Below are 23,078 nucleotides of genomic sequence, written 5' to 3'. Positions count from 1 at the left end.
ACAGCTAAATTCGGTTGTCCGTTCACCTTTTACTCCTTAATCGCATTCTGTACACACACAATGTGTACTGAACTGAACTGAACTAGTTGTTAATGATGTATTTGAACATGCATCAAGAATGTGTCTTCGTCTGTATGGGAGATGCAAGAAAATAACAATGAAAGAAGTCTTAACTAGTTGACTACACTAAAAGTGTCAGTGTTGCCAAGCGCTGTCTTGCAATGTTGCCATGTCCTCATATTTACAAGTGCTTTCAGGCATGTTGTTTGGTCTTAGCTCATAAAGATAGGCACTTTATGAAGTTAATAAAGTGGTCTGTCACGGATATGAGATATGATTTTTTTTTTTTTGGTGTTGTAAAACATTTGGGTGTTTTAGTGTTTTTGTTTTTTTCTATGAAGATCTGGCAACACTGTCACTTTACCGCACAGCTCATGAGCGCATCTAGACCCGTGCTAAGTTAAGACTTCTTTCACTATTATTTTCTTGCATCTCACATACAGACAAATACACTGATGCACGTTCAAATACATCATTAACAACTAGTTGTTCAGTTCAGTTCCGTACACACTGCGTAGAATTTCTCTAAATGCGGTTGTCTCTACCTGTATTTTTTAGGAGTTAATGCGGTTGTCACTCCCGTATTTTAGTGAATTTTGTGTACAGAATGCGATTAAGGAGTAAAAGGTGAACTGACAACCGAATTTAATTAGTACAGTACATTTTTTTAAGTATTGTATTCATTCAAAAATATATTTAAAAAACAAAAATATAAATCACAATACAATACAATTAAACTAACAAAACATGTAAAATGGTTAACTGATATATTCATGTTAAAAAATGTAGTTAAATGCAACAAAATTTGATCAATTAGGTGATTGGATACTTAGGCCTGTTTACATTGTAACTGAAATACATTTTCAAATCAAATCGAAATCCAAATTGAATTGTGAAATAAGTTCCAATATCCATCCCTAATGTGAACCATAAGCAACAGAGAAATCCCTTTATTCCCAAAAAAAAAAAAAAGTACATTTAACACTCTCTCTCTCTCTCTCTCTCGCAGTGTGTCTATGGTAAATAAGGCCGTGGTGGATTATTTCTTTGTGGAGTTGGGTGTGGAGAAGCACTTTGAGACTCTCAGGCATTTCCTGTTGATGGAGGATGGAGAGTTTGCCCTCTCTCTCAGCGATCAGCTCTTCGAGAAGGTCTGAGTGCAGTTTTTATTCAAAATCAGATCTAAAAGATTATATCTTGATGTCTCCAGCTGAATTAACCGTGCCGCATAATAAGGTCATGTGACGTAAGTGTAGCATACTACTGTTGGAAATGCTTCTCACTGTGTGTTGTGTTTAGCTGGGCAGTGGTCAGACGCCCGGTGAGCTGCTGACCCCGCTGGTGTTGAACTCCATTCTCAATAAGGCCTTGCAGTACAGCGTTCACGGCGACAGCGAGCTGGCTGCCCACTTCACGTTTGCACTGCGATACCTCCCTGAGATCTTCCATCCTCACGCACCAGACTCGCTGAACTGTCTCGAGCTCCGCTACAAGGTCAGAGACGCCCACGGTGTTAATTTCTTCAATTTCTGATGCAATATTTTCATAATCTCTCTCTTGTTCTGCCTGTAGGTGGACTGGCCTGTGAATATCGTCATCACGGACAGCTGTCTGAACAAATACAACAGACTCTTCTCCTTCCTGCTGCAGCTAAAACACATGGTGTGGTCCCTCCGAGACGTCTGGTTTCACCTCAAGAGGACGGGTGAGATTTCTGCCCCTCATTATACACCCAGAAAATGTATGAAGCTGCACAGATAATTGTTTCGTGTCCAATTCACAAAGACTCCATATAGATCTGTTCCAAAACCTAGTGAGGTGCCTTCGTAGGGAACATTTTACAATTCAGGCCTCATTGTTGAACTTGAAGGATTTTTCCAAACAGGAGGCAGCAGAATTATAAACTTAATAATATAGGATATGTGTAGCTGCACAGATATTTTCCCCAAAATATATAAATTAAATATGTATGTGTGTGTGTGTGTATACTATAAAAATGGTTAAATATTTAACATTTCAAAATTTGTCATTTTAAATTATTTTTATATGTAATTGGTATATTATATCATAATAAATAATAAAACTATACACGTTTTAGAAAAAAAAGTACAAATATATAAAAAATATTTTATCTATAAATAAAATTATACTTTATTATTACTTATCAGGTGTGTGCATATTTCAAACAATATTTTATTTTATTAATATTATATTTGTAATATATAATAATGTATAAGACATATTAGTGCTGTCAAAATTAGCGCGTTAACGCAGACGATACATTTTTTCAGTTTAAAGCATTAAAATTATTAATTTTAACGCAGGGGTGGGGCCTAGGGTTGGCCACCCCACTCACAACTGCTAATTCTGTCTCTTTTTTCTTGACAAGAAGAGCATTTATTCAGTCAGAACGCCTTTACGAGCACATCAAACAGGAGACGTTTCGAACGCGCGCTTCAACTTCACTTCAGCGTCAGGCACGAGTCAAACGAGCGCGGAAACTGTACTGTGCTTGCAGCACGTGCTCTTCAATACACGCACAAAGGTGCCGGCGTGCACATAGCCTGTATCATTTCATATCAAATCGCGAAAGAAACTACGAGCAATCAATGTCGTGATCTGTTAGGTCGCGAAGTTACCAAAAAGGCGATTAAAGCTGCCATAAAACTGTGCATGCATATGTAATACATTATATATGAGTTACATTAAGAACATGTCTCTGAAATGGTTTTCAAAACTGTCCTGGAGCATCCTAGCGCTGTCTCCCTCATCTAACACACTCGATGGCAACTCGTCAGCTCATTAGTAGAGACTGAAATGGGTCCGACCTGAAGTGGATCAAAAGGTAAAGAGATTTGAGAGAAAACACAATGTGTATCAGATCCGCGTCACATTCAGCAACGACATCTCTTAAAGAAATAGCAGCCAAAATAGCTTAATAACCAGCTGCTGTGAGGTCTGTTCATCAAAGAACAAAAGGAAATCAGTAACTTTTATAGTTTTCAGAATTCATCTGTATTTAGTTTAGAATTTAGTATTTGAAAACTTTATTATATTTCTGCTGAGGGGCACAGGTAGATAAATATGACATTTATTATAATGGGTTTATATGAAGATGTTTTTAAGTTCACTTAAATTAGTTATTTTTAAAGTCTAATAAATGTTCAAATTGATAGCTCTTAATTATAATGTAATGTTGAATGTCTATAGTCAATGGTTAAATATTAGGGGGAAACATTTCTATAGGGAAATCAGTATTAATTGGTATAGTCATAAAAATGAAGATGCCGTTAAACAAATATTAAAAATATACTGTCTTTATATTGTTTGTACAATAATTTGAAGATTGAATGTGAAATTATTGCAATATAAAAGTATATTTAAAATCTTGAATGGTTGGTGGTGTGTGTATATATATATATATATATATATATATATATATATATATATACACCACCAACCATTCAAGATTTTAAATTTATAAATATATATATATAATTTTATTTGTTTTAATATACTAAACTATATATTATAAATATATATAATATATATTATAATTAGTATATTAAATTAGAATAAATTAAATTCTACATATCTATTTTAGTAATATATCATGTAATAAATGGCAAATTTAGCTACAACGTTGGATCAGAAAATCATAACATGGGAGCAAAGCATGACTTCCTGAGAAAAATGTCATCCAGCTAGAAAGTGTTATCTTGGTGATACGATTTTTTTTAGATACAAATACTCAGTTTCCTCCGTGTGTCTCTCAGCGCTGGTGAAAGGTGCCGGTCGCTCTACTCAGTTCCATCAGCTGCAGCTCTACAGACACGAGATGCAACACTTCGTGAAGGTGATCCAGGGCTACATCGCTAACCAGATCCTTCAGGTGTCCTGGAGCGAGTTCACACATAAACTAAGCAGCGCCAACGACCTGGACGCCATTCACCGCACGCACGCTGAGTACCTCAACAGAGCCATCTTCAGGTGAGCACTCGTCACATTCAGTGTTCATGCACCGATATCTGGAGCAGGATATGGAGATGGGATGGTCCTTTTTTCCTCTCTCAGGGGTTTACTGACGGAGAAAGCCGCCCCTGTCATGAACATCATCCACAGCATCTTCAGTCTGATCCTAAAGTTCCGTGGGCAGCTGATCGCACAGCCGTGGGAGCTCCAGCAGGGGCAGTCGGTGCATCCCAGTTTCATCGCCATGCAGCAGTCCTACAACACCTTCAAGTATTACTCCCGCTTCCTGTTCAAAGGTGAGCTGCTCCTACAGGTGTAAACACTGAAAGACCAGAGTTCTGTGACAGGCCGATAAGATTAGAGCATCACACCTGCCCGTACACTTATACACTTGTTTTTTTGGATCAAGTAGATTTAAAATATAAAGAAAAATCTGGTTATATAGAAAATGTAAAGTAATATACCCTATATATATATATATATATATATATATATATATGTTACATAAATTTACATATTACATTATCTGCATGTTACATAATATATTTATTTACTGTTACATTTTCAAACAAAACCTGTAATATTAACATTTATTTATTTAATTTGCTAGCATAATGTGCAACAATACCTGGAAAATATACAGTACATGACTATAAATGCATAGCCTTTTATAAATGCAAACCACTGGTTTACTGTGTAAAATATTACAGATTTATTCATCACGTTCAGCCCATTCATACTGAAGAGCATCTCAATTCATTCAGACTTCTATTGAAAATCTATTGCCATATTTTTTGTGGCAAATTAAACCACCCTTCCCGTGAAAATATCTCTTTATTATTGCTGTCATATGCACAATTTGCAAGACAAGAAGCTGCTGTAAAACTAACCAGATGGTGCAGTCTTTAGAAAACCTGGCTAAATAAATACTGTATTGTTGCCAACAAAGTCATCACAAATACAGCTTGTTCTCGAGCGGAGATTCACACAAGCCAAATGTTCCTGCAGGATGTTCAGACGCCTCTAAATGGTCCATATCATACACTTCTGTAGAATTTTATCTTTCCTTGAATGAGGAGTTCTTGTACCAGGACAATTACAGTAACTTAGTTTGACATGTTCACTAGTGAGCAAAATGATCTAGTCGTATTTTCATAGTAGTTAAAATGATAATTAGAGGGCTACTTTACAATTTGAAAATGCAAAATGAATATTTTCAAAGGCATTAAAAACAAGTTTTCTTGTAAGTTTAATGACTGGCCATGCTTGTTTTTTTGCAGTGGTGACCAAACTGGTGGACAAAGGCTATCAGCCCCATCTGGAGGACTTCCTGTTGCGGATCAACCTCAATAACTACTACAAAGACTCTTGATTGTCGTGTGTGTGTGAATTTGAGCCCTCCGGATCGCCAGCTTCGGTGTTCCTGTCAGTATGCATATAGCCGCAATCACTTGTAGAAGTCAAAGCCTCACATTTTGCTCCGTACTGATGCTGTTCATCATTTCCTGTTGTGATGTGTGCACTGATGCTTTTCTCCATAGAGGCTAAACTATGTGATGTGTAAAATAATGGACTCTTAAAATGAAATAGTTTCTCACAACTCATAAAGGAAGTTAGAAATGGTCAGAAAGCTTTATTAGAGTTTTACATTCTGAACAGAGCTGAATCTAAGACCAATAACTGCTGCACATCCATTCATGAATGGTTTTATTTTTCATCATGCTAAAGCTCATCGCAGGTTGGTTACTGAGGCATATTAGAGTTAGAGAAACACTTCAAGATCAGTTAGAGTCGCTCCAGCGTGATAAATGTAAACAGTTCAATGTCATTCACTAGCCAACCACTTGCAGGAACTTGATTTCAACACAGTCAGAACTGACATGTCAAACAAACGATGACAGATAAATGAGTGTTTAATAAAGCACTGATCCATCTGCTCAGACCAAAGAACACTGATCAGACAGGAAAAAAGCCCTTCAGCGCCAAAAAAAAAAAAGGGTTTAGAAAAATTATTTTTGTTACCAGACTCACCCTGAGATGCATTTTATCCACAGAATGAATGTTAAAATATATGCAGTTGTTTTTCCATCTACAGGATGGGTCTGAGTTTCCTATTTCAGTTCATGTGTTCACTCTATTTTCTAGGATATCAAATGTAAACAGACAACAGGAAATAAACTCATACTAGTGGTTTTAAATTAGTTTTAAAAGCTATTTTAATTGCATGTTTTTAAAAAATATTAAAACCAAAAATAAAGAGAAATAAGTAATTTTGTTTTGCATTCTGCTAAATCCCAATCTGCACACAACATAAATGTGAAGTACGTTTATCTAGCAAATCGAAAAATTGCAACTTTTTTAATCATAATATCTGCATGTAAGCATGATCGTCTAACTGAATTAGATTTTTTACCTTAAAGGAATTAATTTGCTGAAATTTGTTCTCCCTCAGGCAATCGTAGATATAGATGAGTTTATTTCTTCATCAGAACAGATTTGGAGAAATATAGCATTACATCACTTGCTCACCAATGGATCCTCTTCAGTGAATGGGTGCCGTCAGAATGAGAGTCCAAACAGCTGATAAAAACATCAATAATCCACACCACTCCAGTCCATCATGTCTTGTGAAATGCATATTTGTAATAAACAAATCCATTAAGACGTTTTAGCTTTAAACCTTCACCTAAAATATATATAATTCCAGTACATCATAACACTTCCTCATTTTGACGGCACCCATTCACTGCAGTGGATCCATTGGTGAGCAAGTGATGTAATGCTAGATTTCTCCAAATCTGAATTAATTAACGTTTATGTTCATGCATTCAGAAATGACCAACACCACAAATGTATTTTCTGAAGCAGTATTAGCATGCATGAATGCATATTTCAAAACTTTGCTAATCTTGCATACTAAATAGTTGCTAGTATGCAAATTGGGATTCATACCAGTTTTGCAAAACAATTAAAAACAGCATCACAATTAAAGTGTAATGGTAGCTTAATGGAATGTAAATGATTATGAAAATCAGCATTTAAAGTCAGATGCAACAGGAAGTAAGAAAGTGCACATAAAGGTTCAGGTTGTTTGCTTATGTAGTGTGAGAAATCTGAAGCCTTCCTATATTATAGGCAACAGAATCAACTTATTAAAAAATCAGTTTGTAGTTTAAACCGCATCTGACACTTGAAAACGATTTTAACACTAATGAAGTTTAAATGACAATCGATGCAAATAAAAGACTTTTCTTAAAGTGACAGTACACCCAAAAATGAACCTCGAGTTGCTTTTTTCCACACAAATAAACTGAAACATTAATTTACACTGTTGAACTCCTAAATGTACCATTAACGTATAATAAAATTGGTTTATAGTACTCGAGCACTATATTCAGAGTCATGCATTACCCTTGCATGAGGAACGAACCAAATCTTAAGCTGTTATTCACTGAAGAAACGTTGAGAATTTTCATTTTTGGGTGAATTATTCCTTTAGCTTGTAAACTCGTGTCTGATGGGTTAAAACAAGCCTTTAACCGTCATCATGAGCATGTAAAACTGGGTAAGTGCTAAACGAATGAGCGATGTTCACTCGATCACCTGCTGCCTTTCCTTCATTAGTCTGTCGGGAGATGTGAGGGGAGGACAGGAGAACGGCAGGAAACAGGAGAGTGTGTGTGTTCAGATCAGGCCTCTGACTCCAGCTCGTCCGGTCCGGCTGCTTCCGCTTCGTCTCCCGTCTCGCTCTCCAGCAGCAAAAACTTGCCATCGTTTGTCAGGGGCATCGACTTCATCAGCTGTGCCAGAGCTTCAGGGTCCTGATGAACAGATGGACAACAGCTGAGATTAAAGTCAAGAAAATCACATAAAAAAAAAAGATTTATCAGTGCATGCTTTAATAAAAATATTTGCACAACCTATTACAAATTGTAGTAAGTACACTTCGGAAATGACTTATGGATGTAAGTGTAATCTAACCTTGCGCTTCCATTAATATATTTATGTAACAATATACTAATATAGTCTTACTTCAGTAATACATGTAATATAATAACTCAAACAATATTAATACTTATAATATTACTAATCAATATGTATGAATATTAATACATTTAATATTATACCAATATATTCTTATTTTAATTACCAATATGTGTATGTGTGTGTGTATGTGTATATATATATATATATATATATATATATATATATATATATATATATATATATATATACACATATATACACACACACATACACAGTCATGGCCAAAAATATCGGCACCCTTGGTAAATATGATCAAAGGAGGCTGTGAAAATTAATCTGCATTGTTAATCCTTTTGATCTTTTATTAAAATAAATTCATAAAAATCTAACCTTTCATTGGATAAGAATTTAATATGGGGGGAAATATCATTATGAAATTTTTTTTTTCTCTAACACATATTGGCCACAATTAACGGCACCCTTTTATTCAATACTTTTTGAAACCTCCATTTGTCAGTTTAACAGCTCTAAATGTTCTCCTATAATGCCTGATGAGGTTAGAGAACACCTGACAAGAGATTGATTTTTTTTTTATCTGTTGGTATTTGATAGAATCCATGATGCCATGTGTCTAAACAAGATATCCAGGACCTCCAGCAGAAATATAGGCCCACAACATCACAAATACAGCAGTATATTTCATTGTACACATGGGGTACTTTTTATCCCTGTGTTCACCAAACCCATCTTGAGTGTTTGCTGCTAAAAAGCTCATTTTTTAGTTTCACCTGACCATAGAAGCCAGTCCTATTTGAATATCTGATAACTGAATATGCTGAAGTTTGTTTTTGGATGAGCTAGGAGAATTTTTCTTGAAACCGTCCCAAACATCATGTGATGTAGGAGCTGTTTGACTTTTTTTTTTTTTTTAAGGTTTTCTGACCCCGAGACTCAACTATTTTCTGCAATTCTCCAGCGGTGGTCTTTGGAGAGTCTTTAGCCACTCAAACTCTCCTTCTCACCGTGCATTAGGACGATATAGACACACATCCTCTTCCAGGCAGTTTCGTAACATTTTCTGTTGATTGGAAATTATTAATTATTGCCCTGATGGTGGAAATGGGAATCTTCACTGCTCTAGCTCTTTTCTTAAAGCCACTTCACTAATTTGTGAAGCTCAATTATCTTTTGCTGCACATCAGAAATATATTCTTTGGTTTTTCTCATTGTGATGGATGATTAAGAGAATTTGGGCTTTGTTTTCCCTCCTATTTATATTTCTGTGAAACAGGAAGCCATGGCTGGATAATTTCATGTTCATAATCACCCTGGAGTGCTCAAAATTGTGTATATGAATGGGAATATACTTCAGAGATATTTTACTCATAAGAATTTCTAGGGGTGCCAACAATTGTGTCCAACATGTATTTGAGACAAACATTTATTTCATAATGAGATTTTCTACAATTTTCAATTGTTTTAGTTCAATGAAAGGTTAGATTTTTGTAATTTTTTTAAATAAAAGATCAAAAGGATTAATAATGCAGGTTTATTTTCAGAGCCTTATTTAATCATATTTACCAACAGTTCTGACCACGACTGTACATTTAATAAAGTAAACTAATATTATTAATTTGATATTTTTAGTTTTATTTTACAGTTTTTTTTAAATTATTACTATCATTTAAAATATCACTATTGATATGGATATTAATATAGTATAGTTACATTCTTACCATAATATATTTTTTATATTTTATATTGTGATTTTATTTATTTCTTTTATTCAATGTGGTATTAATACGGTATTTGAAAGAATACCATGGTAAACATTCTGGTTATCTTTTGTTAGTGTTTGTTTTCACAGTGATATTTTACAGAAAGATAGATTTTTTTTTTTTTATTATATTTATTTATATTTCATATTATTAATCAAATACATAATGTATTTGAATTATGTTGCATATATAGCAGCACAATAACAGACATTAAATTGGTGTGATTTTGTTTAAAATGTTATATTTTAATCTCTGGACTTCAGATGTTGTGGTTTTACCTTCTTTGCCTCAGAGATCTCCTTCCCCAGGTTTATTGTGTAACAAATCTGAGGAGAAAGCAAAAAGTCATGCGTTAATCTGATATTAAACGTAAGCGTTAAAGTTCATGGTCTGCAGATGGACCTTCTCTCCTTCAGTGTTGCTCTCAAACACAAACACGCTGAAGGAGGGCTGATCCTCGCCTCCGACGCTCCAGTCGCTTCCCTGCAGAACAAAGCCCATCAGCCTGCTGTTCTCCTGATGGGCGGCAAACTGAGTCACGTCCTTCAGCTGGAACTGACAAACACACACAACTGAGATGCTTCTGCTGTCGATGTCTGGCTTCAGCGAGCGTGGTCTTATTAATACATCAACACTTACACTGATTTTGGTGACCTGTGTCTGTGGATCGATCAATCTGTTGACAGACACAAAAACAGTTTTGAGCGTCCTGTACAAATGTAAATATGTGAAACAGAGTCTAGTTCAGAGGTAGACCCACCTGATGCAGCTACTGGTGACCATCAGGTGGGATTCGGTGGTTTTGAAGATGTTGTGAATTGCACGAGCGGCGAGAACCTGCCTCATGGCTTCATAGATCACTTCCTGTGTGTGACCGGCCCGAACGGCCATCGAACCCAAGAACCGCACGGCAAACACCTGCTGCAGGAGCGAATCTGGGATATTTTACACAAAATACAAGGAAAAAGAGAAGTTATATTTTACGAAAAGAAAACCCTATTTTAGGAACATAACGTTTAATAAGCTCATTCATGTTCATACATATATATACACATTTGACAAAATATTCTAATAGATTCTTTTTATTAGTCACATTAGTTTTACTTTGTTTTTCTATTTCTCAAATAGTCATTTTAATGCAGTCATTTATATATACTATTTTTTTAAATATAAAAACAGTGTAAAATATTTTCAAAATTTTTCTATATTGCCAAGTTACTCAATGATCACACTAAAATTAAAAAAGAGATAGCTAGCCTAACGTAGTACACGTAGCAAGGTATATATATATATATATATATATCAGGGCTGGTAAGCGATTACAATTTTTCATCTAATTAATTACATGATGTGGCGATTAATTAATCACACATTAAATTTGCACCAGATTTGGCAGAGAAATTACTCCCAAAAGACAATTTAAAGTCATTATTATGTAAAGCATCAAACGTAAAGACATTACAAAAAGTAGCTTCAGCAAGAAATATTTTGATTGATAAAATTTATTACATATACACGTTTGGACCATGACATGAGGGTGAGTAAGTGATGACACAATTGTCATTTTTGGGTGGGTGAACTATACCTTTAATAATTTATTTTATTAATAGTATTATTACTATGGAAATATGAAATTATTACTTTAAAGGGGTCATCAGATGCCCATTTACAAGTTGATTTGATTCTTTAGGGTCTTAATAAAAGTTTATAACATACTTTGGTCAAAAACTCTCAAAGGTAGAGTAAAGAAAACACCTTTTTACCCTGTCAAAATCAGCTCTGTTTTCATCAAGCCGTTTTTAGTCCATGTTTCTTTAAATGCTCATGAGCTCTGCTGACTCCGCCCCTCTCTTCTGTGGATTGATCAGCAGATCATAGATATGTGTAGATTCCCTATTCGACCGCTCCAGATACGTTGATGCGTCAGCCATCTCTCATTCACCATAATAATAAATTAATATTCAAAGATATACAAGCGATTTTAGATTTTAAAATAGGGATTTAAAAAAATTCACTGGGTGGATTTTTATCATTATAGGACGGATGTGTACACACACTTTAAACACACATTTATGTTCAAACAACTTGAAAAGTGAATTTTGCATCCGATGACCCCTTTAATGAAATGATACTCTAAATAATAAACTAAAACTGCCAGTAGGTGGTGGTAAATGTCTTAATGATTAAGTCAGAGTCATTTATTCATTCATTTGATTTGTTCAAATGGCTGATTCATTCAGGAGTGAAGTAAATGGTTCTTCATGAATAGTCCATTGAATCATTAGGCTTGTTCGACTTGAAGCGGATCATCACCATCAGATCGATCAGTGTGTCACATCAAATATAAGCTTAGAGATCAGACCACTCTGCATGCTTTTGAATCGCTCTCGCAGAACTTTGATGTCATACACCGATCGGTCTGTGTAGCGCCGCTTCAAATCCAACGCATCTATGGCCAGTGCTTCAACGCGCCAAAGGGTTCACCCAATTCGTTCAAAACGTGCATTAAGAAATGAAATGCCGCTGCGACAAACAAAAGTCCTCAGAAACAAACAGTTCTGCTTTGTCTTTATATTTTCGTTGGCAAAATTGAGCAAAACAGACAACAGTGTCTAAAATAACACTAATATTAACTTCTTACTTACTGAACTGTTGTATGAGATCAGTATCACATTTGCACTCGTGTGATATTGCACTCGTGTGATATTGCACTTAGCCTATTGCTCGTGTGATATTGCTTAACTATATGATGTAAATATGAGACAAAAACTGAAATGGGAATTTTTGCTCCATATCTTGAATTCTAGGGACATTCTAACTAGGGATGCACGATATTATCGGAATCGGCAGATAATGGCTTTAAATGTAAATATCGGCATCTGCCCGAGATGAAAAATTATGCTGATATGTCTTGCCGACAAGAGGAGTACATTAACTCGCATGTGGTCAGGGTGTGCTAGTGATTAGATCAAGTCAGCAGTGTGGCTAATTCTTGAAGTTTTGTCTGAATGACAATTAGATTGACTGACTGACTGTTTTGGATCGCTGCATTTAATCTGTGACAGCACCTACAGAATGACACGTTCGGTGTGTGATAGACCATCTACAAATGTTAAATCTTAAAAAAAAATGTTAGGGTTAACACTGCATCTTTCTGGGGGGGAAAAATGCAGTGATTGATAAATAGTTTATTTACAGTTATTTTCAAAGCACTGTCAAAAAAACCCTTCATTATTTTTTATTTAATTCTAACAAATAAGTTGTTAAAAACTAGCCAAAATTAAAAATTATTTGCTTATAATTTACACACAGGAGAGACTTGGTGTTGTTTACAAACAAAAGGAAATATATTCTGGCTATTGGCCAGAATGGGTTGAAAAATATCGGCATATCGGATATCAGCACAAATCCAATATCATGCATCCTTTATTTTAACTACGTTCTCTAGGCTCCATCACACAGTGAGCTGTTGCCCTGCCTCATATTTGTCATCAGTCAGCTGTATGAAATGTCAGATGACCAACGTAGGTCTAGGGCTGGGCAAATGCGTTAATAATTTTAACATGTTATTTTTCACCATAATTAATTAACGTGTTAAATTACCAGCCCTAACATATATATAACAAAAAGAGTACAAGTAGATAGAATAGAAAAAGAATAGAGAAGGCTAGTGTTACAAGCCTTTTTTTAAGAAAACAAGAAGTTAAATAAATAGTAAATAAAAAATAAATAGTAATCACCGTGTGTGTCTGAAGCGACGTCATCATCCTCCGTCTCACCGAAGGGGTTTGTGCGTCTGACAGAAAACAAGCAGTTAACACAGAGCAGAGACAGTAAAACTATAAACACACTGTAAAACACACAAACGCGGGCCATAAAACGATAAATCTACATAAACACTTTACAAAAGGACAGACTGCTTGTTATAAACTCTCCATGTGTTCAGGTGGTGTTTGACCTCTGACCTCGCTCCAGCTCGGTTTTGGTCCAGGAACTCAGACACGGGCAGCACAATGTCAAACTGGATTGGTGTTCCTGGGACGATCAGATCTTCAGGCTCCAGGGTCGTAGGGGGTTTCTGAGGCTCTCTAGAGGTCACACCACCTGGTTTCGCTCTACAGATGAGGAAAAACAGGATTTGAAGTCAAATCATTTAGAAAGATCTATTAAAAGATTTTAATAACCTATAAGTGCACGAGTGTTTAGTGTTGATGAAATGTTAATACCGGTCGGGGTTGGGAGAACCCTCTGCTCTCTTCTTAAAGCTGGTGATGGGCGTCACAGCCTGGAGGGCCGTCTGATGCAACCTGATCGCCACAGCCTAAAAACAACACACAGATTCACTCAGTGCTTACATCAGGTGTCTGAAACAGACAAAAATTAACAAGCTCAATTAAAATTAAATAAATAAAATATAATAAAAAAGTAAACTATAATTTTTAACAGTTAAAAACAAATTGCCTTTAAAAAAAGCTCATTTATAATATTTTTTTAATGATTTGCATATTTATTTACCATGTAGTTGCTAGGTTGTTGTGATTCACTCAGTGCTCACATTTAAAAAAATAATAATTTTAAGTGTGCGTGTCTATATATATATATATATATATATATATATATATACACACATACATACATATATACATATACATACATAAATAAAAAATTGTATGAATGACTTCGTATTTAACTGATTCTTTTCTTGAAATTTATTCAGTTTAATTTTGAGAAACAATGAATTAATATGCATATTTAAATACATTATGTACTATCATTGTTTGATTATTAAGAAAATGTTATATATATATATATATATATATATATATATAAGCAAATATATAAAAATATAAACATACATACTAAAATGTATTTTTATTTATATTTTTAATATTGTTTTTGCATATGTTTAGCCTTCATTTAATTAAAAAGCCATTAGTAATTCATTGTAAATTATTATTTGCATATTCATTTACCTTCCAGTTTTTAGGATGTTGGGAAGTTATTATGCATTTGATAAAATATATATTGCTAGCATATTTGTTTACCATGGTATAATTGCTATAATCTGGTTAGGTAATTGAAAGCACTATTTAAGGTAGATAAATAAGACACACAGACATACCTCTGGATTGTCAGTTAGATAAATTTGTCTGGAAATGTTGTTGAGGGTGCAAATCCACTGTGGAGAAAGATAAAAGCAGTGTACAGAAAGAATGTCCAATTCTAATGTATGTAGTATTAATTGATCTATAATTAAGAGAGTTGGTTTAAGAGTGTATTTTGTAAAGCATCTTTACTGAAGCATGTAAATACCTCTTCATATTCCTTCTTACTCTCAGCCTGAAGAATCAGAGACCTGAAAACAGAAAGAGAGAGAGTGATGGTGGCGACAGGAAGAACATTGAACACTGATGACTGCCGTCTGCTGATCCTCTAGTGTCTGATTGTTATCTCAGGAACATTCCACAAAATACAGTGCTATGCATAAGTTTAGACACCCATGCTAAATTTGAATAAAAAGAGAAATAAAAAATGATCTTTTGGAAATTGAACTTAATGCCTTAATTAAAAAAATTAGGAAAAATCCAACCTTTAAGGACACCAATTTTCTTTGTGAATGAATAATGTATCGTAAATAAATAAATGTTCTTCCTTAAAATACAGGGTGCATAAGTCTGGGCACCCCTATGTTAAATTCCCATAGAGGCAGGCAGATTTTTATTTTTAAAGGCCAGTTACTTCATGGATCCAGGATACTATGCATCCTGATAAAGTTCCCTTGGCTTTTGGAATTAAAATAGCCCCACATCATCACATAGCCTTCACCATACCTAGAGATTGGCATGGAGTACTTTCCATAAGATCATCTCTCAATGCAAATCAAACCAGCTATTAGGCTAACTGAAATAAAACCATGCCAATCTCTAGGTATAGTGAAGGCTATGTGATGATGTGGGGCTATTTTAATTCCAGAAGCTAAATAAAAATCTGCCTGCCTCTATGGGAATTTAACATTGGGGTGCCCAGACTTATGCACCCTGTATTTTAAGGAAGAACATTTATTTATTTACTATACATTATTCATTCACAAAGAAAATTGGTGTCCTTAAAGGTTGGATTTTTCCTAATTTTTTTAATTAAGGCATTAAGTTCAATTTCCAAAAGATGATTTTTTATTTCTCTTTTTAGTCAACTTTAGCATGGGTGTCTAAACTTATGCATAGCACTGTACAAGTCGTTTAATCACATATACTGTATATTTACTATTACTTACTGTTTACAAATGATAGTAATAATAATTACTATAATTTAAATTCTCCCTGATCCTAACTGATAATTCTGTTGTTTCTGCTTCAGCTGTTTGCTCTTTTCTCCTCGTATAATCATGCAGACCATTGTTGTTTTTGTATTCATGTGTTTTTTTATTGTTCATGTACTTGAGTTTGCCTTTTAAATAAAATTAAAAAAAATTGTTCACAAAAAAATTACTATAATTTGATAATAAATTAATATAATAAAGTTAGAAATTAATTTAACGTATTTTTTTAATTATTAAAATTAATATAGAAGCAAAACAATTCCACACACTAAGCCAGCTTGCAAAAAAAACCTCCCTGATATTTTATTAAAAGTTACATATAATCATTAAAATGTATGAAACTTTTAATTATTTTTTCTTAATAAAAATATTATTTATTTAATAATATTTATGTAGTTTATAGTCTGAAATAGTTATTAAAAGTTAAATTTAATATATTGAGTTTAATTATTTATTACATAATTATACATCATATCAATATTTTATCATATGTATGTAGTATAAGTAATATAGTTTTAAAAATGTAATAGCTCTTGTTTGATGTCCCCAAATCATCTACAAAAACATTCACTGTAGCAGCCTGGGAACTTTATGAGCTGACAGATAAAGCCTGACTTGAGACGACGAACACACATTTGACATACTCAGACACACACACACACACACACAGTCTCCGTACGTTTTGCCGTTGGGTGAAGTGATCTGGAAGCAGTAGCGGCGGTCCTCACACTCGATGGCCATGACAGAGCTGTTGTCCAGATCCAGGACCATCCCGCCTGCCACTGCGCCCCGCGGCTGACACATCAGATTACCGCCCTGCGTGAAGAAGAACAAGCGGTCCCACGCCGTCGTCACCAGACCTGTCTTACTGCAGGACACAGAGACTTGTTAAACCAGACACGTCACCTGCCCGCTTTCATCAAACCTGACAGACATACACTGATCCGTACTTCCTGATGTTGAGGTAACCGGCTTTCTGGATGAGGGCGCGATTCACAGGGACCTGATCGTGATCCGGCATGTAGACGGTGTCATCCACGGACAGGAGCTCTCTCTGAGACGAGCGCATGACCTCTGCTTCCACCTCTAACTGAGACTCAATACTGTCCCACAGACAGACACAGCGGTCAATCACAGCCAATCAATGATCAATCACAGAAATCAGGCCGCTCCTTTACCTCTGATTCATGCTAGAAACTGAGTTTAGAAAACTGTCCATCTTCTTCGACACCAGCTCCATCCCCTTCTTAAAGAAATTTATCTGTGAACAAACAGGATGAGATTATTCAGCTATATTGAGAATAATGCACAAATAACACTTTCTTTGAAGCAAAAAGTCAAGGTGTTGCATTAGTCATTTTTAGCACACATTAGTGCATGTTTCAAAGAAACATATATAAGCAGCTATAACAATATAATAAAAAGACATAACTGAAGAAAAATAAATATCTGAATTCATGTTTATACGACTATTGTCTAAAAGATGCCAAGCAAATAAAATAGCATTTTTTAAAATATTTTAATATGTAATATAAATAACAATTTTATTACTACTTATAATTTAATACAACAAAAACACACCAATGAAAATAATACTATTAAAATAAATAGCAATATTATTCTAAAAAGCAAACAAAATACTGTATTTTAATTTTTTTAAATAAAGTATAATATAATTTTTTTTTTTATAAAATAATTATTCAATTTGTCTACTTGGAATTTAATTTGATGTTCCAGAAATAACTTAATTCATATTTATAGAAGAAATATTCATATTAAAAGATACCAAGCAAATAAAACAGCATTTTTGAAATGTGAAATCTTAATAAGAAATATAAATAAAACTAATTTTTGTATTTTATAAAATTATTTTATGTATAAATTTGTCTACTTAGAATTTAATTGAATGAATTTCTGAATTTTAAATACCAATATAAACAAAATTGTGCTCTTGAAATTGTAGTGAAGTGTAATAAATAGTATTAGTGTAATATAAATAATATTATTAAATAATACTATTATATATTAAAACTAAATATTTTTTTTTTATTGTAATATGATGTTCCAAAAATTAAATGAATATTAAAATAAGTATTAACAAGCATTTATTTTTCAATGTCAACTTGGAATTTAATATGATTAAAAAGTCTCCAATCTTCAAGAAATAACTGGATTAATATTAATACTGACATAAATAATACTATTAAAAATACCAAGCAAATAAAATGAATACATTTGTCAACTTTACACGGCTGTTAAAAATTAAAAAAAAAAAAGTCTATATATATCATGAAGTATATTGTTATTGATCAACATTTTTGAGAACATTAACTATTTCTTCATACAGCCCACCGCTAGACTACATGTATTAATTGATGTGAGGTCCCCAAATTCATTTCACGTGTAGCTGATCCATGAAAGAGTGCAGCAGTGATTGAGAGCTAGTGGAGGTTGTCAGACCTGAGCGTGTGTGTATCCCAGCATGGGCTCCAGCATGGCCACTTTCTTCCTGTACTGCAGCGCGTTCAGAGCGCAATAATACTGCATAGCGGCCTGATGCTGCTTCCTGCGGCAATACGCCACCTCTCTCACCACCTCCACTTTTATCTGTCCACACAAACACAATTAACTGCTCCATACTGCATTCTGATTAATGGCTTTCGCTTATCATTTCAGCCAGCAGATTCATCAAATCTATATTTACCTTTTCATTTTCTCTCTTTTTAGGTAAACGACTATATTTCACCATGGCAGCTTCATGCTCTGAAGAGACAAAGAGAGACAAAAAAGTGGTTTTCATTTAGCAAAGAAATCGTTTTGTTTCATTCATTATTAATTAAAAGACATTATTAACCTCATACCATCACTGGCGATGCCGAATATCTCCTTCAAAGTGCTGATCTCTGAAAACAAACATCAGCTCTTTAAAATCTCCTTCACTTTATATTGAGATCTGATTACCTTTCACTTCAAGGGATCATATAACAGGATATTCACTTTTGAAAAACATAAAAATACATATAAAAGCCTTTAAAAGAGAAAAAGACAGATATAAGAGTCTTAAAAGTACTTATAAACAACACTGATTGAGATTTAAGTGATTTAAGGAATATAAAAAAAAACTACTCAATTCATATTTGTATAAATATTAACATTCATATTAAAGATACCAAGAAAAAAACAACAACACTACAAATACATCAATGTTCAAGAAATAAATTATGATTAAATTAATTATAATGTAACAATGACAATCAATATTAATATTCATCTAAAAACAAGCAGACAAAATATATATTCATTATAATATAAATAAATAATATTTTTTTGTTTTTTATTTAAAAAAAATCTTTTATCATTAAATTTGTCTGCTTGAAATTTAATATGATAAAATACAAATAACATAAAATAAAAATTAACATTATTCTAAAAACACGAGCAAATTAAATAGTATTTTTTAAAATTATTATTTTGACACTTTTGAAAAATCCATAAAAATCCATATAATAAAATACATATCTAAACAGTCTAAAAATTAATAAAATAAAAATGATGTAAGAGTCTGGAAGGTACAGTAACAAACATTTCAATTAAATTAAATTATTAAGTTATTAAGCTAATTAAATTATTAAAGAAAATACATTTTATAAATATTATTAAATTTTAATTATTATAAATATCATCTTAAAATATTTTATAAACACGTAAAAAACAAAAATACATTCTATAAATGAATGAATAATGCAGTTTAAAAATAAATAAAGAACACAATCTTTAAAGTGAGTGTTGTACCTGTAAGGTCCTTCTCTCTGAATTGCACCATGGGAAACACCATCTTGTCAGCAATCTGAGTTGCCAGTTCAGTGTGCAGAGAGTTCAGCTAGAGAGATGATATTAAAATATTGTAATTATTATGTTATTGAAATATGTATAAACTATTAGTGGGCTGTGTGTGGACTACATGAGAAAATGAAATTGTCACACTGTGAATTTGTGCTGCTTTGATCTAGATAATATGAACAATTCTGCAGTTGAAGGTTATGTGATCTCGCTGAAGGTCATATGAACAGATGATCAACCTGCATGAGAGAACCAACCCAGAACACCTGCCACATGACTGATGGCCTTGCTCTCACACACACACACACACACACACACACACACACACTCTGCAGGTGTCTTCTCACCTCTTCCACGCTTTTGGCGAAGTGCTGTAAAGTGTTGATCACCTCTTCATCGCCCTTAGCCAGAGCAAAATTCTGCACTCACAAAGCATCAGGTGAGATTTATCAGTAACACATCTGATATTCAGACATTCCCACTGACTGCTAATGCAGCGCTGCCGCTAAAAGAGGAAGCAAAAACTGCTTACCTGTTTCTCATATTCCAGGAGCTGCTTAGAAAGCTGTTGTGTCGCCAGAGCCATTTCATTCTGCAGAGACTCAGAAAATGCATTCAGTCAGATGCAGAATCAGAGCTGTCTTATACTCACACAAACAGATCTGAAATCTGAAAATATACACTGCGGGAACTTTGTGAGAAATTCAAGTTAAATTTAAAATAAAATTATTATTTTAAATTATGTATTAATTTATATTAGCCAAAAAGAAAATGATTATCTGAAAAGTAAACCCAAAAATAAAGTTAAAAATCTAAATATACAGATATAAATCTATCAAATGCATAAATATATAATCAAGGATTACAACTATTCACAATTTACATTAAGGTATTTAGTATTATAAATATAAATTCAGATTAGGATTTATAACTATATATTCAGATTTACATCTATATAATGATGGTTTATATTTACACATTCGCAGTTATATATATATATATATTCAGAATTTACATTTTCACATTGAGAGTTATAAGTTATAACTACATACACAAATTAGCATTTTTAATTTTAGACTTAACTACATATTCAGATTTACATTTATAATCAAATGTAAATCAGTGTGTATTCAGATATAATCACATATTCAAATTTATAAATAAATATTCACATTTATATTTAGCATTATAACTTCATACTCAGAATTTAAAAATATATATTAAGATTTCATATAATTATTTCAGTGTACATTCGGATTTGCATCTATACATTTAAGATTTACATTTATATATATTCGAGTTATAATTACATATTCAGATTAAATATTCAAATTTATATAGTTATATATTTAGAATTATAGCTTCATATTCAGGATATAAAAATACATATTTAGATTTCATTTAATTATTTCCTGGGTATTTACATTTAAAGTCACAGTTTATTAATTTAACATTCATAATGTGCCATAGTTCCATGTATAACAGAATATTCAGCTGACTTGAATTTATCCTTTAGGATTTGATAGGATAGTAAATGTTATGCTATGATGATCCTATTGGTTTTTATTATTTTCCCCACCCCTGTGGCCTTGCTGACATCATCAGAAAACAAAATGAGTTTCATCGGTGAAGCAAGTTTGCTAAAAGATTATAAAAACAAACTTTTATCTTTAAAATAACACACACAGATGATTCGTGCACAACAAACTAAACACTTATTTAAAAATACAGTCAGCTGAAGTCAATGTGAGTGTGTGTGTACCTGTGCTCCAAACACTCTTTGCATAGACTGGAGCAGCTGGTTTGTGTAGTTCGTGAGCGTGCCTGCATCCTCTTCAAACACACTGAGCAAGGACCGCGTCTGCAAACACAGGACGCATACAATTCTCCATATTCACACAGTGGCAAATGTGCTAAATCAGAGGTCTTCAATCCTGTTCCTGGGGACCCACTATCCTGAAGAATTTATCTACAACCCTAATCAAACACACCTGAAGCGGCCAATCAAGCTCCTCAAGACAGCTTGAAAATTGCAGGCAGGTGTGCTGAAGCCGGTTGGAAATAAACTTTCCAGGAAAGCGGGTCCCCAGGAGCAGGGTTGAAGACCTCTGTGCTAAATGAACCCAATAAGCATTTGTGCAGCGTGAAGCATGCTGGGTGTATTCACAGGTGTGTTCTGTCAGGGATCAGGACAGACTTTTTGGGTGTGCTTCCAATGCAAACAAAGCGACAGGGTGGACACCAGCACAGAGCATTATGGGGTGTGACTCAGACACATAACTCCAACTTATAAAGTAAATCATTCACTGACAATATCTCAAGTATGTGGGAGAGGCTTCATGCTTTTGAACTGCTATCAAATAACATGCAAATTAGGCCTAATTATGACTTTTGACATTGCAACGCATGAAACAATGTTATATCAACCTTTATCAAACGTTTCACTAGATGCCTCTGACCTGTCAGTTGCTGAATATCATTAGGTGTCGTTTTGATTTGATACTCATATTTGATACTAATAATGCATGAGGATCAGACTTGTGTGGGTTGGACCACCTAAACAACATCTCACTCCTCCCATACAGGCCCCTCATTTACAACTCCACTGCTAGCAGCACATTTGTAACTTTAAAGCGTCAAAGCTGAAAATAAGACGCGCGTTTGTAGCGTCTGATTATGTTTGACGCGCGTCTCTCATATTTATAAACATATGATCAACATACGTGCAGGATGCGTCTCGTCTATGGCGCTTATGTGATAATGAAAGGCTTTAAAAATTAACCATACATGCAATTAGATGAACTAAACGAGCTGAGGTGATTCTCCGCCTAATAGTGCACTTATATTTAATGTAAAACTATGTTTTGTTTTGATTAGCTGGCACATAAACGCTGCGACCAGCGACGTACGCGCGTCTCGACAACCGCATTTCATTTGGTTTGCGACGCCAAGCGCACAAAACCAAACAGTTATGAGTACTAAAGCATTAAACTAAGGTCCAGTAAACAGATTTTTACCTGCGGACTGTCTTGCAAGGCCTCCTCGAGTAATAATTTGTGGTGTACGGCCGGCATCTTTCGCGTCGGAGACGGTGGGAACGGAATACAGGGCTGAGGACTACA

General features: G+C 34.0%; 2 protein-coding genes across 3 annotated transcripts in view; one reads left to right on the top strand and one right to left on the bottom strand.

Moving 5' to 3' along the window:
- Positions 1–6,016, top strand: part of tubgcp6 (tubulin gamma complex component 6) — a 26,869-nt gene extending 20,853 nt beyond the window's left edge. The window contains exons 20-25 of the mRNA XM_079412418.1: positions 1,070–1,211; positions 1,360–1,554; positions 1,633–1,765; positions 3,837–4,050; positions 4,135–4,328; positions 5,313–6,016. Of these exons, the coding sequence (XP_079268544.1) occupies positions 1,070–1,211; positions 1,360–1,554; positions 1,633–1,765; positions 3,837–4,050; positions 4,135–4,328; positions 5,313–5,404 (970 nt within the window). The 3' untranslated portion in view covers positions 5,405–6,016. The remainder of the gene's footprint in view (positions 1–1,069; positions 1,212–1,359; positions 1,555–1,632; positions 1,766–3,836; positions 4,051–4,134; positions 4,329–5,312) is intronic.
- appl2 (adaptor protein, phosphotyrosine interaction, PH domain and leucine zipper containing 2) lies at positions 5,651–23,078 on the bottom strand. Of its 2 annotated transcripts, XM_079412419.1 has the most exons (21): positions 22,974–23,078; positions 21,719–21,817; positions 20,489–20,548; positions 20,304–20,375; positions 19,909–19,996; positions 18,978–19,019; positions 18,821–18,879; positions 18,577–18,723; positions 17,295–17,377; positions 17,067–17,219; positions 16,796–16,984; positions 15,111–15,153; positions 14,920–14,976; positions 14,024–14,118; positions 13,763–13,912; positions 13,538–13,593; positions 10,558–10,732; positions 10,437–10,473; positions 10,200–10,352; positions 10,076–10,123; positions 5,651–7,853 (listed from the first exon to the last, which is right to left on the bottom strand). In XM_079412419.1, the coding sequence occupies exons 1-21, from the start codon at positions 23,028–23,030 to the stop codon at positions 7,722–7,724; spliced, it is 1,995 nt and encodes a 664-aa protein (XP_079268545.1). In that variant the 5' UTR covers positions 23,031–23,078; the 3' UTR covers positions 5,651–7,721. The 2 variants fall into 2 exon arrangements, with proteins under 2 accessions (XP_079268545.1, XP_079268546.1); XM_079412420.1 differs by lacking the exons at positions 20,489–20,548; positions 21,719–21,817; positions 22,974–23,078 and having other exon boundaries at positions 5,652–7,853; positions 20,285–20,352.

The sequence above is a fragment of the Barbus barbus genome (assembly GCF_936440315.1).
Source record: "Barbus barbus genome assembly, chromosome: 48".
NCBI lineage: Eukaryota > Metazoa > Chordata > Actinopteri > Cypriniformes > Cyprinidae > Barbus > Barbus barbus.
The sequence above is the reverse complement of the archived record's forward strand: the minus strand, read 5'-3'. Positions and strand labels throughout refer to the sequence as shown.

Excerpts from the sequence above, each read along its gene's own strand:
- appl2 (XM_079412419.1), bottom strand. The coding sequence starts at position 23,030 with ATGCCGGCCGTACACCACAAATTATTACTCGAGGAGGCCTTGCAAGAC. Across the intron at positions 19,020-19,908 it reads CAGAGAGAAGGACCTTACAG|AGATCAGCACTTTGAAGGAG; the intron begins GTACAACACTCA and ends GTTTGTTTTCAG. Across the intron at positions 7,854-10,075 it reads AGATCTCTGAGGCAAAGAAG|GACCCTGAAGCTCTGGCACA; the intron begins GTAAAACCACAA and ends TCTGTTCATCAG.